At 44.1% G+C, this 22567-nt stretch overlaps 3 protein-coding genes across 4 annotated transcripts; all 3 read right to left on the reverse strand.

Annotated features, from left to right (window-relative positions):
• Window positions 1-1735: 1735 nt before the first annotated feature.
• LOC135533632 (NACHT, LRR and PYD domains-containing protein 1 homolog) lies at window positions 1736-8607 on the reverse strand. 2 transcript variants are annotated; one of them, XM_064960920.1, is made up of 10 exons: window positions 8267-8607; window positions 7599-7636; window positions 5980-6044; window positions 5634-5848; window positions 5194-5450; window positions 4800-4928; window positions 4524-4656; window positions 4418-4438; window positions 2177-2459; window positions 1737-1881 (listed from the first exon to the last, which is right to left on the reverse strand). In XM_064960920.1, the coding sequence occupies exons 3-10, from the start codon at window positions 5985-5987 to the stop codon at window positions 1875-1877; spliced, it is 1053 nt and encodes a 350-aa protein (XP_064816992.1). In that variant the 5' UTR covers window positions 5988-6044; window positions 7599-7636; window positions 8267-8607; the 3' UTR covers window positions 1737-1874. The 2 variants fall into 2 exon arrangements, with proteins under 2 accessions (XP_064816993.1, XP_064816992.1); XM_064960921.1 differs by lacking the exon at window positions 4418-4438 and having other exon boundaries at window positions 1736-1881.
• LOC135533630 (uncharacterized) lies at window positions 8320-14269 on the reverse strand. Its single transcript, XM_064960917.1, has 5 exons — window positions 14168-14269; window positions 13621-13667; window positions 10342-10551; window positions 9118-9676; window positions 8320-8743 (listed from the first exon to the last, which is right to left on the reverse strand). The coding sequence occupies exons 1-5, from the start codon at window positions 14176-14178 to the stop codon at window positions 8320-8322; spliced, it is 1251 nt and encodes a 416-aa protein (XP_064816989.1). The 5' UTR covers window positions 14179-14269.
• A 390-nt stretch (window positions 14270-14659) lies between these two features.
• On the reverse strand, window positions 14660-22551 carry LOC135533631 (NACHT, LRR and PYD domains-containing protein 12-like). The gene is made up of 6 exons (XM_064960918.1): window positions 22041-22551; window positions 21784-21957; window positions 17914-18096; window positions 16004-16177; window positions 14843-15014; window positions 14660-14761 (listed from the first exon to the last, which is right to left on the reverse strand). The coding sequence occupies exons 1-6, from the start codon at window positions 22226-22228 to the stop codon at window positions 14660-14662; spliced, it is 993 nt and encodes a 330-aa protein (XP_064816990.1). The 5' UTR covers window positions 22229-22551.
• Window positions 22552-22567: the final 16 nt, after the last annotated feature.

Below are 22567 nucleotides of genomic sequence, written 5' to 3' on the forward strand. Positions count from 1 at the left end.
GCTATGCCTGGTCTGACCACAACTCAATGCACCATAGTACAATATACAACCCCCCACCAGACACAGTAAGTTGCTAGCTAGTCAGATTCTCCAACAAAATGCACCACCAAACATGTCAATCAGGGGCTATGCCTGGCAGACCCAACTCAATTCACCATTAACATGTCAATCAGGGGCTATGCCTGGTCAGACCCAACTCAATGCACCATAGTACACATGTCAATCAGGGGCTATGCCTGGTCAGACCCAACTCAATGAACCATAGTACAGATGTCAATCAGGAGCTCTCCCTGGTCAGACCCAGCAGTTCTCTCATATATGGCTATACACAGACAAGCTAAATTTGCATGATTTAGCATAATTAATGAATCATTACTGTTTGCTTCATTCATGTCTGACCAATACATCATAGCATTGGTACACATGTCTTCTTCTCTCTAAGATGAGACCTTGAAACTGACACACAGACATTTGTTAAAATAATAGCACAAACATAAACATTTGCATTACAATCATTTGTGTCTTTGTCCACAGACTAGGAGACAGGCCTCAGTATCTTCAGATTAGGTGAAGAAGTGTCTTTGTCCACAGACTAGGAGACAGGCCTCAGCATCTTCAGATTAGGTGGAGAAGTGTCTTTGTCCACAGACTAGGGGACAGGCCTCAGCATCTTCAGATTAGGTGGAGAAGTGTCTTTGTCCACAGACTAGGAGACAGGCCTCAGTATCTTCAGATTAGGTGGAGAAGTGTCTTTGTCCACAGACTAGGAGACAGGCCTCAGCATCTTCAGATTAGGTGAAGAAGTGTCTTTGTCCACAGACTAGGGGACAGGCCTCAGTATCTTCAGATTAGGTGGAGAAGTGTCTTTGTCCACAGACTAGGAGACAGGCCTCAGTATCTTCAGATTAGGTGGAGAAGTGTCTTTGTCCACAGACTAGGAGACAGGCCTCAGTATCTTCAGATTAGGTGGAGAAGTGTCTTTCTCCACAGACTAGGAGACAGGCCTCAGCATCTTCACATTAGGTGGAGAAGTGTCTTTGTCCACAGACTAGGAGACAGGCCTCAGTATCTTCAGATTAGGTGGAGAAGTGTCTTTGTCCACAGACTAGGGGACAGGCCTCAGTATCTTCAGATTAGGTGGAGAAGTGTCTTTGTCCACAGACTAGGAGACAGGCCTCAGCATCTTCAGATTAGGTGGAGAAGTGTCTTTGTCCACAGACTAGGGGACAGGCCTCAGCATCTTCAGATTAGGTGGAGAAGTGTCTTTGTCCACAGACTAGGAGACAGGCCTCAGTATCTTCAGATTAGGTGGAGAAGTGTCTTTGTCCACAGACTAGGAGACAGGCCTCAGTATCTTCAGATTAGGTGGAGAAGTGTCTTTGTCCACAGACTAGGAGACAGGACTCAGCATCTTCAGATTAGGTGGAGAAGTGTCTTTGTCCACAGACTAGGAGACAGGCCTCAGTATCTTCAGATTAGGTGGAGAAGTGTCTTTGTCCACAGACTAGGAGACAGGCCTCAGCATCTTCAGATTAGGTGGAGAAGTGTCTTTGTCCACAGACTAGGAGACAGGCCTCAGCATCTTCAGATTAGGTGGAGAAGTGTCTTTGTCCACAGACTAGGAGACAGGCCTCAGTATCTTCAGATTAGGTGGAGAAGTGTCTTTGTCCACAGACTAGGAGACAGGCCTCAGTATCTTCAGATTAGGTGGAGAAGTGTCTTTGTCCACAGACTAGGAGACAGGCCTCAGCATCTTCAGATTAGGTGGAGAAGTGTCTTTGTCCACAGACTAGGAGACAGGCCTCAGTATCTTCAGATTAGGTGGAGAAGTGTCTTTGTCCACAGACTAGGAGACAGGCCTCAGCATCTTCAGATTAGGTGCTACAAGACAGAGGATGGAGGAGAAGGGAAGAGAGAGATCAGAAAGTATGGAGAAGAAGGAGGTGTTAGATACCTGAGATAATGATGTGATGATTGTCCTATGATACGCCTGAGGCAATGATTTGATGATGGTCCTATGATAGAACTATAAAAAGATACATTTATTACAGGCAGCAACACAAAAACATGCTTCCATTCTGAAAAAGACTCTTTGATCTGGGTAGCTATGTTTTTATTTGACCTATATTTAATCATTCCACATATTCAAGGGAGGGAGAAAAGAAACCGGTCTTACCTCGATTCACTCAAGTACTTAACAAGATGGTGTTCATGTTCACTGAGAGCTTTGAGACAAGCTCCCATCACTTCTGGTCCTTTAGGGAGGACTGCGTTCAGTAGTTCTCTCATTCGCTCCTGTTCAGTTGTTTCAGCTGTTATTCTGGAGTACTCTTCATCACCAATCATGCTCTTTGACAACAGATCATCTGCTATTGGCATTGGGTTTTTGACTCCCTGAATGAGTTCAGCCCTGTGTTTCTTCAGAAACTCCTCAGCAGGAATCCCAGAGAGTGTTAATGCTGAAGGGGGGTGAATTAAATGAATATGTCTTTAGGGCGAACAGCAGCTGTTTCTACATCTAACAGTCTCTCCAGTTAACATTCCTCTGATAGTCATGTCTTGTTTTGAGCTGACTCCAGGGTTGTCGTCAATTCATATTCAAGTCAGTCAAAATAAAACCAGTTTCTACAACCATTACGGATACTTTTTGGAATTTGTCGAACGGAACACGGCTTTGATTTTCTGAGCATAATGCGCAACCCAAATGGCGTTTTTTTGTGATAAAAGTAATATTTATCGAACGAAAAGAAGATTTGTTGTGTAACTGGGAGTCTCGTGAGTGGAAACATCCGAAGATTATCAAAGGTAAGCGATTCATTACTTTTTCTTACTTTCATGACCAAGCTAACCAAGCTAATATAATGCTAAGCTGTTGTAGCATTGAAAGCTACACTCACAAAAGCATGGATTTCTTTCGCTGTAAAATATATTTCCAAAATCTGACACGATAGATGGATTAACAACAAGCTAAGCTGCGTTTTGGTATATTTTACTTGTGATTGCATGATTCTAAATATTTTTAGTAATATTTATGCATTTGGCGCCCTGCAATTCAGCGGTTGTTTAGGAAAGAGATCCTGTACTCGGGATGCGTAGCCCAGAGAAGTTAAATTACGATAGATAAATGGCTGGTCCTTTTTTCCTAACACCGTAGGTTTATGTACTTTGACGTAAAGCGGTCAAATTAGCACTCTATATTCATTTTTGACCTTTAATCCCAGAGAAATGGCCATAACTCAAAAAGCATTGAGGCTTCGATGCCATCTTGTTCGGGGTCCACTGCCCATTACGCCAAACCTATGCTCACCAAGTTTCGTCTTCGAAATCTTTTCCGTTTAGGAGAAAAGGCCACGTCGTGATTGGTGATGTTTTGTACATTTGCAATATGATTCCATTCACCCTCTGGTGGGATATATACCGGGACAGCGAAAAAAACGACCTTTAAAAAAAAATGTAATCAAACGGAAACCGAATGTCCGAGAGACTTCATTAGATGACTTCCTGAAAGATCTGGCCCCCGTGCACGGCACACCGCTGACGGACATCTAGTAAGAGACCGTACATTTGCAATATGGTGTTTCTCACTAACCATACGGCAAATGTCAAAATGTTCCCTTCATGTATATAAATGTGATCGTTTTTTATTTTTAATACATTTGCAAAAATGTATAAACCTATTTTTGCTTTGTGATTATGGGGTATTGTGTGTAGATTGTTGAGGAAAGAAAACAATTGAATCAATTTTAGAACAAGGCTGTAATGTAAGAAAAAGTGGAAAAAGTCAAGGGAATACTTTCCAAATGCTCTGTAACTCTGGTTACTAACTAGTTGAATGGGTGTCAGTGACGTATTCTGTCACACGCTGATCTGTTTCACCTGTCTTTGTGATTGACTTCACCCCCTCCAGGTGTCGCCCATCTCCCCATTACCCCCAGTGTACTTATTCCTGTGTTCTCTGTTTGTCTGTTGACAGTTTGTCTTGTTTGTTCCAGTCAACCAGTGTTGTGTCTCAGCTCCTGTTTTTTCCCCAGTCTCTCTTTTCCTGTCTTCCCGGTTTTGACCCTTGCCTGTCCTGTCCCTGACCCCGCCTGCCTGACAACTCTGGCTGCCCCCCCTGACCCCGCCTGCCTGACCACTCTGGCTGCCCCTGTCCCTGACCCCTGCCCCTGTCCCTGACCCCGCCTGCCTGACCACTCTGGCTGCCCCTGTCCCTGACCCCGCCCCTGACAACTCTGGCTGCCCCTGTCCCTGACCCCGCCTGCCTGACAACTCTGGCTGTCCCTGACCCCGCCCCTGACCCCTGGCTGACCCCCTGTCCCTGACCCTGGTTTACTGACCCCTGCCTGCCTCGACCTGTCTTTGCCTGCCCCTGTTACAATAAACATTGTTACTTGGACAGTCTGCATCTGGGTCTTACCTTGGTTCTGATAGTATTCATCTGAAAGATAAACAACATGAGGTTATATCACTCTAAATAACATCTGGTACAAAAGTACAATGTGATGATTGACATGTGCTCCTACCTCGTGATACTATTTCTGTCCATACTGTCCTCTCATCATCACCGAATAATTCCATCTCAATGTCAATCCCTGTCATTTTCACAACCGCCTTGAAAAAGCTTGGTGTGGTGTCTCTATGTATGAGATGAATCCTCTGGAGAGAGAGAGAGACTCCTTTAGCAATGTGAATGTTTCCCATGTCAATAAAGCCATTTGAATTGAGAGAGAGAGAGAGAACAATAAATAGAACTGTGACTTAAATGTCAGATTCACGTTTTTAGTCTACTAAAACTGTACCGGTGGATTGATGGAGGTAGAACAGGGAATGTTCAGTCTGAAGGAACTCTTCAGTTTGAAGGAACGCTCTGGTCTTGTGATGGGAATCCTTTTAGACCCTTGAAACTTTATTTCCTGTTGTTCCACAGCCTGCGAAACGAGGCACGGAATACCCAGCCAGTCAATGTATAGTCTGATTCAAACATGATTCAGAAAACTCAAAAAAGCGTTGAGGCCTCGACACCATCTTGTTCGGGGCCAACTGCCCATTATGCCAAACCTATGCTCACCTAAGTTTCGTCTTCGAAATCTTTTCCGTTAAGGAGAAAAGCAACACATTTATCTTCATTTAATGAGTGTCAACATAACTAACCAGTAGTTAGTTAAGGTCATCTCTATAATAATGGTCTCTCACCTGTATTTGGCCGGGGTTACTGGGGAACAGGTACAGGCGTGGAATTAGTGTTTCCTTCATCACTGTCAGATAGAGCAACAGCTCACAGTGGACATCTACGTTCCTAGACAGTAATCTCAGTATCAGAGAGATAGGTGAGAACTTGGGATGGAGAATCTTAGCATGGAATCTGGTGACCTCATGCACTTCCTCTAAAGACACTCCATGTTCCTCTACATGAAGAATCTTCATCTCATTCCTCAGGGAAGGGTTGGTCCCTGAACAACACAATAAAAAGGAGACAGAGAGACAAATATTGAATTATTCTAAAGAAAACACAGAATATGCAGTACCAGATCACAGTAAACACAAACTCCCAGAATAGTTAATTCATTAATTCAGGAAGTAAAACTCAGTTACATGGAAATGTCTTTCTGAATACTATTTCTATATGGTTTTACCTAAACAGACACAGTGTGGCAGATGAACTTCCTCCAGTTCACCTAACTCCATAGTGATGTCCAGCAATGGACCACCTTGTGTGTACTGCATGTCTTTCAGAAGTTGACTGTAGGGTTCCCAGTTCCTGAAGTGATACTTCAGAATGACATCTCTCTCACACAGCCAGCGGAGCCCAGACACTGTGCACTCATAACTCCCTCTGGGTGTCCTGTGCCTGAAGGCAACAACAAGATGTGGTAGAGAGGGTCAATGGTCAAATGGAGAGGTTGGATTAGAAGACTATTCCCAAAGGTAATGGGGAAATACACTAGCAAGTGGAATGAAATGTTAAAGTAGTTATTTTACCTGAACATTGTCACTCCCTGGACAGTGGAAGTCAAGGGTTCAATCTGAAGCCAGTGTGTGGAGTCCTGAACAAGGACAAGCATGTCAGTAATACATATGGGGCCTGTTTCCTGGACACATATTGAGTCTAGTGCTGGACTAAAAAGCTTTTTTTTACCTTTATTTAACCAGGCAAGTCAGTTAAGAACAAATTCTTAAGGAACAGTGGGGTTAACTGGTCTAGGAACGTGGGGTTAACTGGCCTAGGAACAGTGGGTAAACTGGCCTAGGAACAGTGGGTAAACTGGTCTAGGAACAGTGGGGTTAACTGGTCTAGGAACAGTGGGTAAACTGGTCTAGGAACAGTGGGGTTAACTGGTCTAGGAACAGTGGGTAAACTGGTCTAGGAACAGTGGGTAAACTGGTCTAGGAACAGTGGGTAAACTGGTCTAGGAACAGTGGGGTTAACTGGTCTAGGAACAGTGGGGTTAACTGGTCTAGGAACAGTGGGGTTAACTGGTCTAGGAACAGTGGGGTTAACTGGTCTAGGAACAGTGGGGTTAACTGGTCTAGGAACAGTGGGGTTAACTGGTCTAGGAACAGTGGGTAAACTGCCTGTTCAGGGGCAGAACGACAGATTTGTACCTTGTCAGCTTGGGGATTCAAACTTGCAACTTTTTGGTCCAACATTCTAACCACTCGGCTACCCTGCCACTAAAAAGCATGCTGGGAAACTGGCCCATTACCAAAGTAACTAATCTAACGTATTTATACAATGTTGTATGGAATGCTGGTGATTTATCAATTAAACAGTCTAATGACAAAATATGACAACAGCTAAAGTCCTGCATGCCTCCAAGCAGAACACTGGACTGTCTCTATCCCAGTATGAATGGTTGGTCAGTACACACCTGGCTTTGAGACTGTGTTTATATTACTAAAGCAGAACACAGGACTGTCTCTATCCCAGTATGAATGGTTGGTCAGTACACACCTGGCTTTGAGACTGTGTTTATATTACTAAAGCAGAACACAGGACTGTCTCTATCCCAGTATGAATGGTTGGTCAGTATACACCTGGCTTTGAGACTGTGTTTATATTACTAAAGCAGAACACAGGACTGTCTATATCCCAGTATGAATGGTTGGTCAGTACACACCTGGCTTTGAGACTGTGTTTATATTACTAAAGCAGAACACAGGACTGTCTATATCCCAGTATGAATGGTTGGTCAGTACACACCTGGCTTTGAGACTGTGTTTATATTACTAAAGCAGAACACAGGACTGTCTCTATCCCAGTATGAATGGTTGGTCAGTATACACCTGGCTTTGAGACTGTGTTTATATTACTAAAGCAGAACACAGGACTGTCTATATCCCAGTATGAATGGTTGGTCAGTACACACCTGGCTTTGAGACTGTGTTTATATTACTAAAGCAGAACACAGGACTGTCTATATCCCAGTATGAATGGTTGGTCAGTACACACCTGGCTTTAAGACTGTGTTTATATTACTAAAGCAGAACACAGGACTGTCTATATCCCAGTATGAATGGTTGGTCAGTACACACCTGGCTTTGAGACTCTGCCTGACTCCTGCAGGTATGTTAAAGTAAGAATTGACATTATGACTTACCTCAACATGGTCACAGGTCTTACAGCTCTGTGGAATCCCTGAAGTCAAAAGTAGTTGTTATTTAAAAAACGGACAATATCATGGAATAATGAATTAATAATTATTAAATAGAATTGTAATACAAATATATATAAGTGAGCAACAGTCTCAGAATGTACACTCATTAGCATACCATAATCTGACATTAGTGTTATATTAATGAATGTTTGTGGAAGCAGGAAACAACATCGTTCTGGTCCATGTTTTGTAGATGTTGGGGTCTGATTTCTGGTAGATTCTAGGATGAGAGCTTAAAGGTAGAGTCAGCTAAATTATGTTGTACGAAAGCAGCACCACAGATATTGTGATGAGCAAGATGCCTGACTTCTCTCTCACACAGTCACCCACAGTATCGACCCATGTGTTTGGGTTCTCTTCACTCTCTTACAGTGTGCTAGTCACGGGACCAAAACAGCAGAGAAGTTTAGCATCGTGTTACAACGCTCTTAGTTGTTGTAGAAAATTTACCCACTATGCGATTTACTTTGTGCATCTACGTCATATCGCTGACTCTACCTTTAAGTTTGTTTTGACCAAATAGATCATGATTGTGTTCCTTGCCTGGGAATCAACTGTAATGAACACTTGAAAATATTTTGAGTCATAAACAATTATCAGTTAACACTCACATTTCTCAGATCCAAACTTGGTCCAACTCTCTCCACCATGGTCTCTGGTGTCCTCAGGTCCAGGCTTGATCCAACACTTGATCCACCATGGTCTCTGGTGTCCTCAGGTCCAGGCTTGATACAACTCTCTCCACCATGGTCTCTGGTGTCCTCAGGTCCAAACTTGGTCCAACTCTCTCCACCATGGTCTCTGGTGTCCTCAGGTCCAAACTTGGTCCAACTCTCTCCACCATGGTCTCTGGTGTCCTCAGGTCCAGGCTTGATCCAACACTCTCCACCATGGTCTCTGGTGTCCTCAGGTCCAGGCTTGATACAACTCTCTCCACCATGGTCTCTGGGGTCCTCAGTCCAGGCTTGATCCAACTCTCTCCACCATGGTCTCTGGTGTTCTCAGGTCCAGGCTCGATACAACTCTCTCCACCATGGTCTCTGGTGTCCTCAGGTCCAGGCTTGATAAAACTCTCTCCACCATGGTCTCTGGATTTGGTAAAGCAGAAGGATAGACTGTGATTAAACTAAATACAACTTCTAAAGGCTTTATATAGCATACATACAGTCTTCATAAGCAGTACAAAGGGTGTATAAAGGGTGACAGGACAGCTCCCTATGTAGGCTGATTTGCCTAAATGTGACATTGCCCACTATGTCACCTTCCATAAAGTCAATACTGATGGTGACATTTAACTAGGTAGGCACAGTCGAACTGTCTGTAGGTCCAACAGAACGCATTAAAACACACCACTACTAATCTAACTTTCTGTAGGTCCAACAGAACACAACACACCACTACTACGATTCTAATTGTAGAAATGATTCAAGAGGGAAACAAATGAAACATGGCTATGACTCACCTCTGAATGTGTTGGTCATCTATCGGACACAGGGTCAATGAGGAGGAGGAGTACATTATAAACCCAGGATAGAGGGGTTCAGTGAATGTGGTGTGTTCTGTGTAGAAGTGTGTCACTGTACCAGAGGAGGACACACTATAGAAGGACAACGTACCAGCTGGCCAGTCCAGATACACCCCAACTCTCTTAGAAACAGGACAAGTATTTGGTCGACTGTATCTGATGACTCCATTATGGTAAAAGTTATAAGCCCTATCATAGCAGACTAAACACCAGGACTCCTTATTGTGTCCAATCCTACTGTCACTCTCCCCTCCCTTCCTCTTCATTCCTTTGTACGCCACACCAATGAAAGCCCCGTCACCATCCCTCTCCACCTCCCAGTAATAGCGACCTCCAGATAAGCCTTCTCTGCAGAGAACTTGGGGATGAAAGTCAAATCTGTCTGGATGGTCTTCATAATGCTGGTCCTCCACCACCCGTTTCAACTTCTTGTTCCCCTCAGACAGTATCAGGTGTGGGTTTGCTGTATTTGGGTCCAGGGTGAGATGACAGGCATCTGTAGACAAAAGGAGAGTTTAATCAAACCACATCTTCATATAAAGTGTTGTTTTGTAGGAACAAGAACTGATTAGTTACTATGTGTCAGGACCCGGTTACGAACCCGGGTCTCCGGAGTGAGAAACAGTCACTTAACCAACTGAGCCACGAATAGTCGGCAGAACCCAGAAGATGAGGCAGATACAGCAGTACTTGAGATGGTGTATTTAATAAAGTAAAAAGTGAAGTCCTTCAGGAAAACATGTAACTCCACAACCTCAAAAGGAATTCCACAAGAACAAGGTAATCCACAAGGTAATCCTCCAAGACAAAGGTAAATCCACAAGGTGGTAGGTATAGCATAAAAAGCCTCAAAAGATACTCAAAAATAAATAAACAAGAACAAAAAAACAGAATTCCACAAGAGCGTCCACCGGGATCAACAAGAGTTCACAGAATACTAGGGCTGGGTGCTAACATACAAACACAGAGCAAAGAACTGAGGGAAACTAAGGGTTTAAATACAATCAGGGAAAACGAGGCACAGGTGCAAATAATAATGGGGATCAAGGGAAAGCAAAAGGTCAAAAGCACAATGGGGGCATCTAGTGACCAAAAACCGGAACAACCCTGGCCAAATCCTGACAGAATCCCCCCCCTAGGAACGGCTCCTGACGTTCCTACCAGCTCTCTCGGGGTGGAGGGCCCTGAACTGACGAATGAGGTCAGGGTCCAGTATGTCTTTGGCAGGAACCCAGGAGCGCTCCTCGGGACCGTAGCCTTCCCAGTCCACCAGATACTGCCAGGACCTCTGCACCCGGCGGGAATCCAGTATCCGATGGACGGTATAAGCCGGCTGGCCTCCAATGACACGAGGCGGAGGGGGAGGTCTGTCTGCCGGGACAAGGGGAGAAAAAAACAACAGGTTTTAATAAGGAAATGTGAAACGTGGGATTAATCTTAAGGGATCTGGGTAAGTGTAGGCGATAAGAAACTGGGTTAACTCTCCTGGCAACCTTAAAGGGACCAATGTATCTTTGGGACAGCTTGCGAGACTCCACCCGTAGTGGTAAGTCTCTTGTGGAGAGCCAGACTCTCTGGCCGGGGCGCAGGGTAGGCCCGGGACGGCGACGTCTGTTGGCTTGTTGTTGGTACCTCTGTGAGGAACGCATAAGATTAAGACGGGTCTTCCTCCACATAAGCCGACAGCGTTTGACGAACTTCAAGGCTGAAGGCACTCTGACTTCTGCCTCCTGGTCCGGGAACAATGGAGGGGCATAGCCAAACTGACACTGCAGGGACATACCAGTGGAGGAGGAGCGCAAGGTGTTGTGCGCGTATTCGGCCCAAACAGTAAAGGACGACCATGTGGACGGGTTGTTACGAGTCATACATCGGAGGGTGGTTTCCAGCTCTTGATTCATCCTCTGTTTGGCCGTTGGACTCCGGATGGTACCCTGAAGATAGACTGGCAGAAGCCCCCATGAGTTGGCAGAAGGCCTTCCAACCTTGAGGCGAACTGGGGACCTCTGTCAGAAACCATATCTTGAGGAATGCCGAAGACTAAACACATGATTAATTACCAACTCAGCCGTTTCCTTGGCAGAAGGTAACTTAGTCAGAGGGACGAACCTGGCCGCCTTTGAAAACCTGTCGATTATGACTAGGATAGTAGTATTGCCATGGGATGGAGGAAGGCCAGTAATAAAGTCCAATGAGATATGGGACCAGGGTCTGTGGGGAACAGGTAAAGGGTGAAGGAGTCCTTGAGGGCGGAGGTGAGAAGATTTGCCCTGGCAGCACACGGGGCAGGCATTGACGAAAGTGGCAACGTCTTCTCTTATGGTAGGCCACTAGAACTTACGCTGGATGAACTCCAAGGTGCGACCTACGCCCGGGTGACAGGTGAGGCGAGAGGAGTGCCCCACAGAAGGACCTGAGTCCTCACTGCCTTGGGGACAAACAACCGATTGGCAGGACCTCCTTTCGGGTCCGGTTCGATAGCTTGAGCTCGTCTCACGGTATCCTCAACTTGCCACGAGATCGGAGCGACGATCTTAGCAGCAGGAAGGACAGGCATGTCCGTGTCATCTCGAATGGCAGGAGCGTAGACTCGGGACAGGGCATCCGGTTTGAGATTCTTCGACCCGGGCCGATAGGTGAGGATAAACTGGAATCGATTGAAGAGAGACCATCTAGCTTGTCTAGAGTTCAACCGCTTCGCCTGCTGGATATACTCCAGATTTTTGTGGTCCGTAAGCACTTGAAACGGGTGAGAAGCCCCCTCGAGCCAGTGTCTCCATTCCTTCAATGCCATCTTAACCGCTAGGAGTTCATGATCCCCCACATCGTAGTTCCTCTCAGCCGGGGTAAGCCGGTGTGAGAAGAAAGCGCACGGATGAAGCTTCTTGTCTTCACCCCTCTGAGACAGGACAGCTCCAACACCAACCTCTGATGCGTCTACCTCCACCACAAACGGTTCATCCGTAGTCGGTAGTATCAGGATGGGAGCAGAGAGGACGCGCTGCTTGAGTCCTTGGAAGGCCGTCTCAGCTTCTCTTCCCCACAAAAACCTTGCATTGCCACCCTTGGTTAAAGCTGAGAGAGGGGCTGCCACCAAGCTGAAGTTCTTGATGCACTTGCGGTAAAGGTTTGTGAAGCCCAGGAAACGCTGAACTTCCTTAATGGATTTGGGAGTGGGCCAATCCGCTACCGCCCCTACCTTCCTGGGGTCCATTTGGACTCGACCGGGTTCCACTACAAATCCCAGGAATTGTACTCGGGATGAATGGAATTCACATTTTTCCGGCTTAACGTACAGATGGCTGTCTAGGAGGCGTTTGAGTACTTGTCTGACATGCTTTGTGTGTTCTTGAAGGGAGCTCGAAAAGATGAGGATGTCATCCAAGTAAACGAAAACAAATATGTTAAGCATATCCCTAAGCACATCGTTTATGAGCGCTTGGAACACCGCTGGGGCGTTGGTCAGGCCGAAGGGCATCACCAAGTATTCATAGTGACCAGTAGGCGTGTTGAAAGCGGTCTTCCACTCGTCACCAGGTCTGATCCGCATAAGATGGTATGCGTTCCGCAGGTCAAGCTTAGTGAAAACAACTGCTTCCTGGAGCAGCTCAAAGGCTGTGGCCATAAGGGGTAGCGGGTAACGGTTACGGACGGTTATGGCATTGAGTCCCCGGTAGTCGATGCAAGGACGTAATCCACCGTCTTTCTTGGCTACAAAGAAAAACCCTGCTCGCGCCGGGGAGGTGGATGGACGCATGAGGCCTGCTTCCAGAGCGTCCTTGATGTAGGTATCCATAGCAGCTCGTTCGGGTGGAGATAGGGAAAAGATCCGACCCCTGGGGGGCAAGTGCCCGGAAACAGGTCGATGGGGCAATCATAAGGTCTATGGGGTGGTAGCATGGTGGCCCTCTGTTTGCTAAACACCAGTTTGAGGTCATGGTAACACTCGGGAACTCGGGTCAGGTCGATGGATTCTAAAGACTCGGAGTAGAACTCGGGGAATTCGGGAAAATACAAGTAGCTTGGCACGTAGGACCCCACTGCTTGATAGTGCCCACAGACCAGTCGATGTGAGGGTTATGGCTGTGAAGCCAGGGGTATCCAAGGACGAGAGGGAACTCGGAACAGGAGATCAAATGAAAGTTCATCAATTCCTGGTGTTGTGAAACTGAAAGTCGCAAGGAGGTAGTGATATGAGTGACAAGTCCAGATCCCAAAGGGCTTCCATCCAATGTAGTAACCCTCATGGGGTCACTTAGAGGTTCAGAGGGAATGCCATTCTCCTTCGCCCAGACACCATCCATGAAGTTACCTGCAGCTCCAGAGTCTACCAAGGCTTGAAGGTGAAGCTTGTGGTTGTCCCAGCAAGGGTGACTGGAATGAGCAGACTATGTTACTATAGTTCTGAGTATACAGTTAATTAGGATTGAAGAGACTTACATTTCCTCGGCCCTGATTTCAGCCTGCACTCTCCACCATGATCCACACTGTAGGAGAAACAGGTTATTGACTGACAAAGACCTAATGAAGCAGTCAACATTTAAACCATATTGTTGTGTTCTGGTGCACTATCCCAGTTCATTACTATCCTACCTACTGCATACAGAACGGAGTACAATTCATTACTAGAGACATACAGGTATTCTATCCTACCTACTGCATACAGAACAGAGTACAATTCATTACTAGAGACATACAGGTATTCTATCCTACCTACTGCATACAGAACAGAGTACAATTCATTACTAGAGACATACAGGTATTCTATCCTACCTACTGCATACAGAACGGAGTACAATTCCAACAGGATATCAGAGATCCAGAAGAAGAGTATTCATGTGGTGATGATGTATGCTGTGTTGGAGTGCTAAGCCTGCTGGGTAAACGTCCCCTTAATTCTACCATCATGTCCTCATGTTACTGACCCTACTACACTATATATGACACAACCGCTGCTCACACTATTAGGACATCTACTCTGACTTACTTCAGCTTCATCAGTTTATATGTGGGATCCACCAGAGCAGCTGAAAGCAGTCCCCCTGCAGAGTCTCCTGGGTGATTGTAGCTCAGGTCCAGCTCTTTCAGGTGGGAGGGTTTGACCTCAGAGCTGAGACAGAGCAGCACAGCCCTCCTCTGTGACCAGACAGCCAGACAGCCTACAGAGAGACACAACAGCTGTCTAGGTTGATGTACTGGTGTCAATCATCTAGTAGGACACCCATACATTTGTCCATGACACCGACCTGACTGAAACAGCTGTACTTACCCCAGTGTGTGTAGTTTACAGTCTGGATCCTCCAGTCCAGCAGACTGCAGTGTAACTCAGCTCAGTACCGACCTGAAACAGCTGGAAACAGCTGGATCCTCCAGTCCAGCAGAGACAGTGTAACTCAGCTCAGTGTGTGTAGTACTTTGTAGTTTACAGTCTGGATCCTCCATTCCATCAGACAGCAGTGTAACTCCTGAGTCCTGCAGGTCATTGTCTCTCAGCTCCAGTTGGTTCAGTTGTGAGTTGGGTGAACTCAGGACTGAAGCCAGATCTGAACAGCAACCCTCTGTCAGACCACACTGACCGAGACTAGAGGGCAGAAGAGAACATGATTAACACATGTTTAAAACCTCCACATAATAACTCATACTGAAGATAGTTAACTCACACTAGTGTCTGTATGTTGCAGAGGGGACTGGTTAGTCCAACACAGAGCAGCTCCACTCCTCTGTCTCCCAGGTCATTGTAGCTGAGTTCCAGTTCTCTCAGGGGGCAGTTTGGTGTCTGCAGAGCTGAGGCCAGAGTCTCACAGGATTCATATGTGAGGTAACATTCAGCCAGTCTGGAGAGAGGAGATATGTTGATTCACTGTTAAATATGCAAAGATTTAACAATAATGAGATGCATTAAGACAATAACAATGGTGGAACAAACTCCCTCATGACGCCAGGACAGCGGAGTCAATCACCACCTTCCGGAGACACCTGAAACCCCACCTCTTTAAGGAATACCTAGGATAGGATAAAGTAATCCTTCTCACCCCCCTTAAATGATTTAGATGCACTATTGTAAAGTGGCTGTTCCACTGGATGTCATAAGGTGAATTCGCCAATTTGTAAGTCGCTCTGGATAAGAGCGTCTGCCAAATGACTTAAATGTAATGTAAATGTATAACAGAAGGACATGATTAGACAATGTTGAAAACATACTTTATTTATTCATATATTTTTAGTTTTTACACGATGAGTGATGAGAAGAGAATCCACCAGCTCATTGGGTCTCTCTCTACACCCCCTTATGCCATGTCTTGAAACATGCAGACAGATGAATTAAAAGTATGTTTACATTGTAATACTTCTGACAGACAACTTCTATCTCCTCCCATAACTTTAGGAATTATAGCATCCCCAGAAAGCATGAATTATTGACTCATTGTTAGTTTTACACTTAAGACATGACTCTGTCATTGTGCTGTAGAATTTGTTCATTTTGTCTTGTGTAACAAATTCTATACATTACTTTATACTGGATTAACCGTAAATTTTTGCTCACTTTAATTTCATTAGTTATGTTCCAACATTCCCTCCATCTTGTGCCCATTTCAGTTATTTGTAAGTCTTGGTTCCAATAGTAAAACATTTTTTTCTCTAAAAACACATACTAACTCACACAAGATATTTAACCTTAGTTTGATATATTTATCACATTTGATTAATGTTTCTGCATATTTACCAAGATGTTAAAATAATGTTAAAAACCTAAAACATACAAGCTACATACAAAATATATAAACACTATAAAGACAGTGGATACAGAAGATATGTAACTCACACTAGTGTCTGTATGTTGCAGAGTGGACTGGTTAGTCCAACACAGAGCAGCTCCACTCCTCTGTCTCCCAGGTTATTGTAGCTGAGGTCCAGTTCTCTCAGGGGGGAGTTTGGTGTCTGCAGAGCTGAGGCCAGAGTCTCACAGGATTCATATGTGATTTTACAGTCAACCAGTCTGGAGAGAGGAGATATGTTGATACACTGTTAAATATGCAAAGATTTAAGAATAATGTTATTCATTAAGACAATAACAGAAGGAAATGATTAAACAATGTTAAAAACATACTTACTACAAAATATATAAACACACAGTGGATACTGAAGATTACGGACATATTCAATCAATCCCAGTCTGCTGTTCCCACATGCTTCAAGAGGGCCACCATTCTCCCTGTTCCCAAGAAAGCTAAGGTAACTGAGCTAAACGACTACCGCCCCGTAGCACTCACTTCCGTCATCATGAAGTGCTTTGAGAGACTAGTCAAGGACCATATCACCTCCACCCTACCTGACACCCTAGACCCACTCCAATTTGCTTACCGCCCAAATAGGTCCACAGACGATGCAATCTCAAACACACTGCACACTGCCCTAACCCATCTGAACAAGAGGAATACCTATGTGAGAATGCTGTTCATCGACTACAGCTCGGCATTTAACACCATAGTACCCTCCAAGCTCGTCATCAAGCTCGAGACCCTGGGTCTCGACCCGCCCTGTGCAACTGGGTACTGGACTTCCTGACGGGCCGATCCCAGGTGTTGAGGGTAGGCAACAACATCTCCACAATAACCTCAAACTCAACGTCAACAAAACAATGGAGATGATTGTGGACTTCAGGAAACAGCAGATGCAGCACCCCCCTATCCACATCGATGGAAAAGTAGTGGAGAGGGTAGTAAAGTGTTAAGTTCCTCGGCGTACACATCACGGACAAACTGAATTGGTCCACTCACACAGACAGCATCGTGAAGAAGGCGCAGCAGCGCCTCTTCAACCTCAGGAGGCTGAAGAAATTCGGCTTGTCACCAAAAGCACTCACAAACTTCTACAGATGCACATTCGAGAGCATCCTGTCGGGCTGTATCACCGCCTGGTACGGCAACTGCTCCGCCCACAACCGTAAGGCTCTCCAGAGGGTAGTGAGGTCTGCACAACGCATCACCGGGGGCAAACTACCTGCCCTCCAGGACACCTACACAACCCGATGTCACAGGAAGGCCATTAAGATCATCAAGGACATCTACCACCCGAGCCACTGCCTGTTCACCCCGCTATCATCCAGAAGGCGAGGTCAGTACAGGTGCATCAAAGCTGGGACCGAGAGACTGAAAAACAGCTTCTATCTCAAGGCCATCAGACTGTTAAACAGCCACCACTAACATTGAGTGGCTGCTGCCAACACACTGACTCAACTCCAGCCACTTTAATAATGGGAATTGATGGAAATTTATGTAAAATATATCACTAGCCACTTTAAACAATGCTACTTAATATAATGCTTACATACCCTGCATTACTCATTGCATATGTATAAACTGTACTCGATACCATCTACTGCATCTTTATGTAATACATGTATCACTAGCCCCTTTAAACTATGCCACGTTGTTTACATGCCCTACATTACTCATCTCATATGTATATGCTGTACTCAATACCATCTACTGCATCTTGCCTATGCCGTTCTGTACTATCACTCATTCATATATCTTTATGTACATATTCTTTATCCCTTTACACTTGTGTGTATATGGTAGTTGCTTTGGAATTGTTAGATTAGATTACTCATTGGTTATTACTGCATTGTCGGAACTAGAAGCACAAGCATTTCGCTACACTCGCATTAACATCTGCTAACCATGTGTTTGTGACAAATACATTTGAGTTGATTTGAGATATTGAACTCACACTAGTGTCTGTATGTTGCAGAGTGGACTGGTTAGTCCAACACAGAGCAGCTCCACTCCTCTGTCTCCCAGGTCATTGTAGCTGAGGTCCAGTTCTCTCAGGGGGGAGTTGTAGAGCTGAGGTGTCTGCAGAGCTGAGGTCAGAATCTCACAGGATTCATGTGTGATTTTACAGTCAACCAGTCTGGAGAGAGGAGATATGTCGATTAAGAGGTCGGACGATTAATTAGGGCCGATTTCAAGTTTTCATAATCGGTAATCAGCATTTTTGGATGCCGATTATGGCCGATTAAATTGCAATCCATGAGGAGACTGCGTGGCAGGCTGACCACCTGTTACGCAAGTGCAGCATCAAAAGGACTTTGTTGCTGCAAGGAGCCAAGGTAAGTTGCTAGCTAGCATTAAACTTACCTTATAAAAAACAATCTATCTTCACATGATCACTAGTTAACTACACATGGTTGATGATATTACTAGGTTAGGCGTTGCATATAATCAATGCGGTGCTGTTAATTTATCATCGAATCACAGCCTACTTCGCCAAACGGCTGATGATTTAACAAAAGAGCATTGCCGAAAAAAAAGCACAATCGTTGCACAAATGTACCTAACCATAAACATCAATGCCATTCTTAATCAATACACAGAAATATATATATTTTTTAAACCTGCATATTTAGTTGAAAGAAATTCATGTTAGCGGGCAATATTAACAAGGGAAATTGAGTCATTTCTCTTTCGTCAGGGTGTATGCAGTGTTTGGGCCGCCTGGCTCATTGCGAACTGTGTGAAGACCATTCTTCCTAACAAAGACCGAATTAATTTGCCCAAGTTTTACATAATCATGACATAACTTTGAAGGTTGTGCAATGTAACAGCAATATTTAGACTTAGGGATGTTACCCGTTCGGCAAACTGCGGAACGGTTCGGGATATCACTGAAAGAATAAACGTTTTGTTTTTCAGAAATGATAGTTTCGGATTTGACCATATTAAATGACCAAAGGCTCGTATTTCTGTGTTTATTATATTATAATTAAGTCTATGATTTGATATTTGATAGAGCAGTCTGACTGAGCGTTGGTAGGCAGCAGCAGGCTCGTAAGCATTCATTCAAACAGCCCTTTACTCCATTTCCCATCAGCTCTTAGCAATGCTTGACGCTGTTTATGACTTCAAGCCTATCAACTCCTCAGGCTGGCGATACTAAAGTGCCTACAAGAACATCCAATAGTCAGAGGTATATGAAATACAAATGGTAGAGAGAAATAGTCAACGCGTCATAATTCCTTTGCGGCTGAACTCGAAAGGGTTCCTTCATTATTTTACCGTTCATGTCTTCCATAGAGAATGTCTTGATCTACTTCAAATACGGTCTGTGTTTTGTGCTTAAAACGCCTCGGAGTTTTCATGGTCGTGTAAATCTCGCTAGGATAAGGTAACGTTTGTCAACATATTTTCAGAAATCCACTCTACAATTTAAAAAAAAAATCTTTGTTAATATTTAGCCAATATTGATCAGAGTTACCTATGGATATCTACACAGTTATTAAATTGGCAAGGTGGTGTGAGCCTACACGAAACACAAACCTGATTTGAAGTGAATCTAAAAATATCCTATGGAATATATGAATGAAAGAAACGCTTTTCAGATTTTGCTGGAAGGTGTCATGGGATTTATGACTCACACTTTGGTAGTCAATACATACCATGTCCATTATTAAAATAGGATTTCCTGCATATAGAAATTACAGTTGTTTTCAACATTCATCACAGGTAACTCTAGTTTTATTATTCAAACAGTTGAGAGTATTTGTGTCTCCTAAGCAGACTCTTCAGTATCCCTGTCACTTCAGAGAGCTGTGTGTGTGTGTGTGTGTGTGTGTGTGTGTGTGTGTGTGTGTGTGTGTGTGTGTGTGTGTGTGTGTGTGTGTGTGTGTGTGTGTGTGTGTGTACGATTATATTAATTTGACAGATAGCAGAGAAAAGCAGAGCACCAGTGTGGCACAATGACATTGAATTGGCACCCAATTTGTAAGTCGCTCTGGATAGGAGCGTCTGCCAAATGACTTAAATGTAAATGGAAAGCAAGGTGTCTAATTTGTGATAATTGTCATTATTACAAATATATTTTAAAAAAATAGAAAATCGTCCAATTAATCGGTTTCGGCTTTTTTTGGTATCGGCGTAAAAATCATAATCGGTTGACCACTAATGTCGATACACTGTTAAATATGCAATGCTTTAAGAATAATGAGATACATTAAAAACCTGTTAAAGCTAGGCACAATACTGCCCCCTTTGGAGGAATTGCGTGCCCATAGTAAACAGAAAACAAATCTGTCCAAAATTGCTAATATATGCATATAATACTTATTATTGAATAGAAAACACTCTAAAGCTTCTAAAACCGTTCGAATTATGTCTGTATGTAAAGCAGAACTCACAGGGCAGCCATTCTCCCAAACTCTCTCTCTCATCAGGAAAGTTACCCCAACTTTGACATCATCGCCCCCACCCTTCCCAACCAGCTATGGATCTGGGATCGGTTTCTGTGTCTTCAGCTTGCTGTGTTCTTTCAATGGGGCGCGTAATGAAGAAAATCCCTCGAGCTTTGACCGGTTGGCGGGCAAAATACTGAAGTGTCACGAGAATTTAGCTGCGCGTCAGGGCGCATTTGAAGACACGGCACTCTTTTTTCCACATCGTCTGAGGAGAGTTGCGTTATTTTGTTTGAATCGCCAATTGTTTTGTACGTTAATAACATCCTAAAGCTTGATTCTGCACTTAGTTTGACCAGTTTAGTCGACATATAATATGTAATTTTGAAGTTTTGATGCGCAACCGTTCGGGACCAGAAGTCATTTTTGGTGCATTTCACCTGAAGCTGTTAGCATATGCTAATACAAAGACACACGAACTGAAACAAAACGATGTATTGGGTAAGTATGACTCCTTCCACTACATTCTGATCGAAGACCATCAAAGGTAAGGGAATATTTATGTTGTAGTTTTGTATTTCTGTTGACTCCAACATAGCAGAGAAATATTGCTTATGTCTGAGCGCCGCCTCAGATTATTGCATAGTGAACGAATTCTGTAACGTTAAAAATAAATGTAACACAGCGGTTGCATTAAGAAGCAGTGTATCTTTCTAACTATATGTAGAACATGTATATTTAGTCAAAGTTTATGATGTGTATTGCTGTTATCTGGCGTTATCTGTCGGAGCTTTCTATAATTTCTCCGTACATTTCTGTAGCATTTTTTGAACATGGCTCAATGTAAACGGAGATTTATGGATATAAATTGCATATTATTGAAACAAAAACAAATGTACTGTGTAACATGTCCTATTATTGTCATCTGATGAAGATTTTCAAAAGGTTAGTGAATTATTTTTCTTTTAATCCTGCGTTTGTGATTGTGTCTTTTGCTTGACAAAATGGCTGGATATCGTCTGTGGGTCTGTGGTGGTTTGACATGTTTTCACCGTAAAACATTTTAGAAATCTGACTCGCTGGGTAGATGAACAAGGTGTTTATCTTTCATTTGAGCTATTGGACTTGTTAATGTGTGGAGGTTAAATATTTCTAAGAATATTTTTGCATTCTGTGCGTCACGGTTTGAGTTGAGTGGGGGGCGTGTACCGTTAAAACAAGATAAGACAATAACAAAAGGACACATGATTCACCAATGCTAAAAACATACTATCTCACTCAAGATATTCAACCTTAGTTTGATATATTTATCACATTGTACGTATGTTTCTGCATATTTCCCAAGATATTCAAATAATGTTAAACATACACATACTAACTAACTACAAACTATATAAACACACAGTAGATACTGAAGATATTTAACTCACACTAGTGTCTGTATGTTGCAGAGGGGACTGGTTAGTCCAACACAGAGCAGCTCCACTCCTCTGTCTCCCAGGTCATTGTAGCTGAGGTCCAGTTCTCTCAGGGGGGAGTTTGGTGTCTGCAGAGCTGAGGCCAGAGTCTCACAGGATTCATATGTGAGTTCACAGCGATCCAGTCTGGAGAGAGGAGATGATCTGTTAGATATACAAATCCTTCATTATAATGACACTGTAAACATCAACTCAATAACATAACTTACAGTGCTCTCTTGCAGGTTCTCACCACCGGCAGCAACCTCTGATAACCTTTCTCTGATGTGTTGCATGTCTTCAGGTCAAACTCCTCCAGCACCTCCTCTGACATCAGTAACAGGTAGGCCAGGGCTGAACATTGGTCAGGTTTTAGCCTTGTTTCTGAAAGAGTTCCTGAATGCAGGGAGGTCTGCATGTCTTCAACTAGAGAGTTGGAACCAAGTTCATTCAGACAGTGGAACAAGTTGATGATCCTTTCTGGTGAGGATTCCTGGTTGATCTTGTCTGAAAGGTACCTGACTGTTCTCTCATTGGTCTGTGTTGTACTTCCTGTCTGTGTCAGAAGGCCTCGTAACAGATTCTGATTGGACGCCAGTGAGAGACCCAGGAGGAAGCGGAGGAACAGGTCCAGGTGTCCATTCTCACTCTTCAAGGCCTGGTCCACTGCTCTCCTGTGTAAGTCAGACAACTGGATTGACCCCTTCTCTTCATCATCTTCAATATCCTTCTCCTCTTCATCATCACTAGTGGGGAA

This window comes from Oncorhynchus masou, unplaced genomic scaffold, assembly GCF_036934945.1.
Source record: "Oncorhynchus masou masou isolate Uvic2021 unplaced genomic scaffold, UVic_Omas_1.1 unplaced_scaffold_2535, whole genome shotgun sequence".
Classification (NCBI taxonomy): Eukaryota; Metazoa; Chordata; class Actinopteri; order Salmoniformes; family Salmonidae; genus Oncorhynchus; species Oncorhynchus masou.